Source organism: Labeo rohita, unplaced genomic scaffold (assembly GCF_022985175.1).
Source record: "Labeo rohita strain BAU-BD-2019 unplaced genomic scaffold, IGBB_LRoh.1.0 scaffold_75, whole genome shotgun sequence".
NCBI classification, from domain to species: Eukaryota; Metazoa; Chordata; class Actinopteri; order Cypriniformes; family Cyprinidae; genus Labeo; species Labeo rohita.
Window position 1 is genome coordinate 266,383 of NW_026129689.1, and position 7,477 is coordinate 273,859.

Genomic DNA, 7,477 nt, shown 5'->3' on the forward strand with positions numbered 1-7,477 from the left:
TTGTGTGATAAAATACCATCTTGATAGTGGTTTTGAGAGTTTATTTTACATGTTGAGAGAGAAACAGGAGGTCGCGGGGAGGATGGAGGGTTTAGAAGTAGTTGACGATCCTGCGGATGGACTGGATGTTGGGGTTCTGCGCCTGCCACTCGTTGTGACTGCAGTAATTTCCTCTTTCCACGATGTACATGCGGCCACGGAAGTTTGGCTCCTCGTACATCACCCACCTGAACCACAACAAACACCACAGGTGAGTCGATACGACATATGACAGCAGAGACCAGATTAAACCAGCCAAAAAAAAAATAAAAATAATAAAAATAATATTTAAAAAAACCAAAACATGAAATTAAACTAAAAAAATGTTCATTTGTAAACTATTAGGTAAAAAAATATATATATTAGATACAAAAAAAAAAAAAAAGAAAAAAAAATCTGAAATGTGTTCGCAATGAACAATTAAAATGTCATAAGATAAAAAGGCTAAATAGAAATGTCAGAATAAAGTAAAAAAAAAACTGAAAAAAACTGAAATTTAAACTAAATAAAATTAACAAAAAAAAATATTTTTAGTAATTGAAATAAAACTAAAATGAACAATGTTCATTCATAAAATATATGATTAAAAATAATTTTGATTAAAAAAAAATGAAATGTTGTCTTGGCAATGAACCAAAATAAAATTAAGTACTAACATTTAAAAAAAATAAAGCTAAATAGAAAAATTAAAATAAAGTAATAAAACTGAAAAAAAAAACATAACATTGTTAACTAAAACAAAAAATGATAATTGAAATAAAGCTGAAATCAAATCAAATAATAAAATTTAAATATTAGGAAATGTAAAAAGTGAAGTACTAAAATGTAAAAAAATAAGCTGAAAAGAAATATCTAAGAAAAGCATATAACATTGATAACTACTGTTAATTAAAAAATAAAAATAAATAAAATACAGCTGAAATAAAATAAAATACAACAAATTACATACAAAATTACAAGCTGAAATAAAAATTTAAGTACTAAAATCTAAAAACACTAAAAATAAATGACAATGACAACATAAACTAAAACGAATAAACATGTTGGTCATTTAAATAAATTAGAAATAAAATTAAAAATGGATATTAGATGAAAACTTAAAACTTCAAAAACTTGAATAAAATAAAACAAGTCTACAAAAGATGTTTTAAATTTAAAAATATATATAAAAATGTACAATATATGTATATCTTAAATTAAAATGAAAACAAAAAATAAACTTAATTAACTAAATTCAAAATATCAATAAACACCATACTAGTATATAAATAATACTAAAAAAATAATAATGGTGTTAATCATTAACTTCTTTGTTGCTGTACTTCAAACTATTTTAAACTTTATAGTCCATTTTTAATGGACACATTTTTGAGACATATTTGCACTTTTTGACTATGATCAAAACTGTTACAAATCTTGAGCATTTACAGCATTTAAACATCTCTGTGTGTTCTTAACTACATTCTGAGCTCTGAACATTTATGCTGTAATAACAGAATGAGTGTAGAATATGGATATGAGATGTTTGGATCAGTGTGCAGTGAATGTGCAGTGAACTCACGCTCCGTCTCCGAACACTCGCACTGAATTGACGCAGTTGGTGTTGAATCCGCGGCTCTGCAGGAAGGGACAGTCGTCGCACAGCTCCATACACTGACCCGTGTAGTTACAGCCCTCGAACAGCTGCATGCGGTAGTGCTCGCCGTGCTGATTGACAATACAACATTTCATGTCAAATTTCTAAAATATGAATGATTTTCAAAATAGGTTACTAAACTATTAAAAAAATAAAATAAAATAAAATAAAATAAAATAAAATAAAATATAGCTCTTAACTAAACCTGAAACTATTAAAAAATAATAAAATAAAATAAAATAAAATAAAATAAAATAAATGTTAACTGAAATAAAATAAAATTACTTTTTGACAGCTTGTTTCCTTTTTTTTTGTTAAAATTAAGTACTAACATTGGCTAAAAAAAACTAAATAGAAAAACAAAATTAAATAAAAATTATTTAAAAACATTGGTAAAAAGACACTGGTAAATAAATAAATAATTAAATATTAGATAAAAATGAAAATTTTAAAAAAAAATGTCAAAAAAAAAAGCTAAATAGAAATATCTAAGAAAAATAAAAAAAGACAAAAGCATATAACGTTGGTAACTACTGTTAATTAAACAATAAAAATAAAATACATCTGAAATAAAATAAAATATAATATAATATTAAATGAAAACCTTAAATGAAAACTACATACAAAATTACAGGCTTAAATAAAAATAAAAAATAAAAATAATAGGATACATTAATAGAGATGACAATGAGTTTTTTAGAATATTTCTAAAATATTTAAAAAAAATAGAATAGAATACTACAATAGAATACTAAATATTAAATGATACAGCTCTAAACTAAATGCAATTATAGTTAAATAAAACTGAAACTATTAAAAAAATACCAAAAATAAAATATAGAAAAAAAAAATAAATAAATAAAATAAAATAAAATAAAATATTAACTGAAATAAAATTAAAAAAACATTTTTTTTGACAACTTGTTTCCTATTTTTTTTGACATAGGCTACAAAAAAAAATGTAAATTTTTTTAAAAAAAAAAAAAAAAAAAAAATTACAAAAAACTAAATTTACATCTAAAAATAACTAAAATGAAAAATATTTTTTAAAAAATATTTAATATATTTTTAGAAATATATATATATATATTATTGAGTGTCTTACCATCCTGATTGGTTTGCAGGAGCCCATGTGATCGTTGTGAGCGTTCCAGCGCTGGAACTCGGGATATTCTCCGCGCTCCAGGATGTACTGCTGGCCCTTGAAGTCGGGATGGTCGTAGCAGATCCAGGCTCCGCTCTCCACGCGGATGGAGTTCACCCGGTTCATGAAGCCGCGGTCCTGGAAGTTATCGCAGTCGCCGTACACCTCCAGCCGACGGCCGGTGAAGCAGCGGCCCTCGTAAAACACTATCTGAGGAACAAACGAGTAAAGGAGGCCAGATGAACAGCTGCATCATGAGGATCAAATCTCTTCATGTTATGGGGAGAAAAAAAACCTTGGAGATGATTGAAAACTGAATCTGAACTGATTTCAAATTTCTCCTTTTTTATACCATATAAATACCATATAAAGACTAAAACAACAACTAAAAATGATAACAATAATAATAATTAAAATAAATAAATCAGCTAAATATATAAAAACTATATATATATATATATAAATAATAATAATAAATAGACTAAAACAAATAAATAAAAAGTAATAATAACTAAAAAAAAAAACTTTTATTGAAACTTTAAATAAAAAGAAAAAAAGAAAAATGTAAAATAAAACTAAAACTAATAAAATCTATATAAATGGACAAATAAAAATTCACAAAATAAATGCAAGACAACATGACTAAAACCTTAAAATAAAAACGAAAACAGAAAATATAAAAATTAATTCAAATTATTAGCTGATGCTTTATTGTTGACTAAAAACATTTAAAAAATGAGTAAATAAATAATACAATTTGTAAAAATATTTCAGCTAGTTGCCAATGCAATAATTTAATTTAATTTAAAACTTAAATTACTGAAACTTTAAATAATATGAAAAAGAAAACATTATTAACCGATGTCAAACTGTAAATTATGACAGAAAATTTCCAAGCCAGGATTATTGTTGTTAACTAAAACCATAAAAAAAAAAATTACTTAAAATAAAATAAACATTACCTAAAATTTTTTTTTCAAGAAAAGAAAAAAGTTAAATAAAACTAGATAAACTAAAACTAATAAATAAAAATAAATAAAATCAAAATAGAGCAAAAAAAGAATAAAAATTAAAAACATAAAAAAAAGACAAAATAACTAAAACTTTAACTAAAATAAAAATGAAAACAGAAAATATAAAAATCTAGCTCAAATTATTAGCAGATGATGATAGAAACTCTTTACTGTTACGTAAAATTATTTTAAACAATAATAATAATACAAATTTTAAAAACATTTCAGCTAGTTGCCAATGCAATATTTCTCTAAATAAACTAAAACTAAATAATAAAAATGAACTAAAACTAGTAAATAAAAATTTATAAAAACTACGTAGGCATTTAAAAACAAAACACAAAAAAAAACTAACATACCTCAAATAATAAAAAAAAGTTAAAATGAATTTAATAAACTAAAACTAAATAATAAAATTGAACTAAAACTAATAAATAAAAATTAATGAAAACTACGTAGGCGTTTAAAAACAACAACTAATAAAAATACCACAAAAAATTAAAATTAATTTAATAAACTAAAACTAAATAATAAAACTGGACAAAAAGTAATAAATAAAAATTAATGAAAACTACGTAAGACATTTTAAAAACAACAAAAACTAATAAAAATACCACAAAAAAATCAATTTAATAAACTAAAACAAAAAAAAAAACAAAAAAAAAACTAAAGTTAAAATGAATACAGAAAATATATTTAAAAAAGAAATCTATTTCAAAATATTAACAAAAAAAATGGTAGTATCTAAATGACACTGAAATAACACTCTAGGCATGAAGGGGCCTAAAAAGAGGTCAAAGATCAGCCTAAATACAAACAAAATCAAAGTAAACACCTAAAACGTTCCAGGGCGAGGGTTGTGAGGTGTTTTTGGAGTAGATGATGAAGTGTGAAGTGTGCTGTAGGAGGTGCTGACCAATCGCACTCTTACCTTTCCAGAATACTGCGACATTTTCCACTGGATCGTGTCCAAACTCACCCACACGCAAGAAAGTGTGAGAGGGAAAAGTTGGACGGGCCAATATATACGGCGCGCGGCGCGGGGCAGGGTATCGCGAGAGCCGCTCCGCAAACGCCACACAATGGACGAGAGCTTTAGGCTTGTGCTGACGGGACGCTTTCCCTCGTCCTGCTGATTCTGGGCTTTGAGCGGCGGCGGCCTGCGCTCGCACATCAATAGATTTTGCTTCGCTCGACTTTGTGGCCCTTTTGCCAACGTGAGGCTTGTGTTCAACCCCAACCAGAACGCAGCATCCTGAGGGGTTGAAGCAGGATTATTAATGCTTTTGCATTTGATCTGGACAAATTCAGATGGAACATGAACAAACCACTCATGTTCACATCAGATCTGAATCAAAAAATGAATCAAATTTGACTCTTGTTCAGAACAGACACATCACTGATATTTTCTTATGCTATATATGTTATTATAGTTTTGCTTAATATTTTGAAAAAAAAAATTTCATTTGTTTTTTGAATTATAAAGTTTTAGTATTTTTGTTTTAGTCATTTTATTTGTTTTTTAATTTTTTATATTATCTAATATTTCTTTAACATAGTAATTTTACATAGTTTTAACTTAAGTTTATTTTTTGAGTAACGCAAATGTTTTTTTTTAGTTAACAATATTTTGAATTCGTTTTTTGTTTTATATTTTACTTACAGTTTTAGCATTTTTGTTGTGTTTTTGTCAATTTTATTACCCTTTTTAATGTAATTTTTTAAAGTGATGATGTTTTATTACATTTACATTTTAAATTAGTTTTTATTTTTATATTTTTGATTGTATTTTAATTTCAAAGTTTTAGTAATTTTGTTGTTTTTCTGTAATTTCTATTAGAAATAAAACAAGTTTGTTTTTGTTTTCTATGTTTTTAATTATAAAGTTTTAGTATTTTTGTTTGTCATTTTATTCCTTTTTTATATTAATTAATTAATTTATTACTATTATCTAATATTTCTATATCATTTTTATTCTTTTTATATTTTATATAGTTTTAACTTCAGTTTATTTTAGTTAATATTTTGAATTAGTTTTTAGTTTTTACTTAAAAGTTTTAGTAATTTTGTTGTTTTTTTTTGTGATTTCTATTAGTTTTTATTTTTATTTATTTATTTTTTTTTTAAATATGTCAGTCTATGTAGTTTTTATCCATTTTTATTTCAGTTTATTTTTAGTTAAGGAAATCAGCTCACTAAATGAAAATGAGAATATTGTAGCTGAAATAAAATGTGTTTATTTTTGTTTTCTATTTGTTTTTTAAATTATAATTAAACCTTTAGTAATTTTTAGCCATAATTTTTTTTTTCTATTATTGATTTATTTCTATTATCTAATATTTCTATTTTCTATATTCCATTTTTATTGATTTTATAGTTTATATAGTTTTAACAAAGTTATTTTTTATTTTGAGTAATGAAAATGCTTTTGTTAGTTAACAATATTTTGAATTAGTTTTTATATTATTATTATTATTTTTTCATTCTTTTTTTTTGTTTTATTATTATTATAATTTTTTATATTATCAGTTTCATATTTTACTTAAAGTTTTAGTAAAATTTTTTTTTAAATATGTCTATACTTTTATATATATTCCCATTGTAATTTTAGTTAAGGTAATCAACTTATAAAACTTTGAAATGTTGTAGCTGAAATAAAATATATATCTTTTTTCAGTTTTATTTCAAGTGATGTTGTTTTTTTATTATTACATTTACATTTTAAATTAGTTTTTATTTTTTATAGTTTTTATTATTATTATCATTATTTTAATGTATCAGTCTATATAGTTTTTATCCATTTTATTTCAATTTTAGTTAAAGAAATCAGCTCACTAATGAAAATGAGAATATTGTAGCTGAAATAAAATTAGTTTATTTTTTATTTTATTTTAAGTAATGATGATGAATTTCTGTTTTAGTTAACATTTTAAATTTGTTTTTATTTTTATATTTTTGATTTGTATACTAACTTCAAGTTTTAGTAATTTTGTTGTGTCATTTCTTTTATTGTTTTTTAATGTCAGTCTATATAGTTTTTATTTCAGTTTTAGTTTCAGTAAAGAAAACTCACAAAACAAAAATGATATTGTAATAAAATTAAAATAAAAGTTACATTTTTTATTTTATTTCAAGCAACCTTTAAATCCATTATACAGACCATAAACCAGTTTTTATGAGGCACATACAGCTTGTTCTTTGTGTATATAAATCAGAAAAAAAGAGAAACAAGCATCTGTGATTGTTCTTGCTTCACTTCTCACACTAGAGACGTGAACACACTTTTAATGAAAGTGTCCTGCTGTCATTAAAGATTGATTATTACACGTGCAATTAGTTTTTAATCAGATCGTCCTGTCCCGTCTTTATCAGCATCACAATATTCATCTTGTTCAGAATCACATTCATCCTGTTACACGATTATGAACCAGTGGATTGAAGCCGTTTTATTTGATCAAACACAAAAACGTCACAGAACATCCCAGAATTCATCAAATCCACCGATACTTACTGATCCTTGAGCTGTTTTCCCTCCAGAATGATGTCACTTCCTGCAGGATGATGATGTCGTTCAGGAAGTGACTTCTGTTAGTTCAAGGGATTTTACAAAAAACTGACAGAACGGATTAAAACAATAGTCACCGG

At 24.6% G+C, this 7,477-nt stretch overlaps 1 protein-coding gene across 1 annotated transcript; it reads right to left on the minus strand.

The window, feature by feature from the left end:
* Window positions 1–4,840, minus strand: crygn2 (crystallin, gamma N2). Its single transcript, XM_051104593.1, has 4 exons — window positions 4,764–4,840; window positions 2,781–3,029; window positions 1,601–1,746; window positions 1–227 (listed from the first exon to the last, which is right to left on the minus strand). The coding sequence occupies exons 1-4, from the start codon at window positions 4,782–4,784 to the stop codon at window positions 92–94; spliced, it is 552 nt and encodes a 183-aa protein (XP_050960550.1). The 5' UTR covers window positions 4,785–4,840; the 3' UTR covers window positions 1–91.
* Between the last annotated feature and the right edge of the window lie 2,637 nt (window positions 4,841–7,477).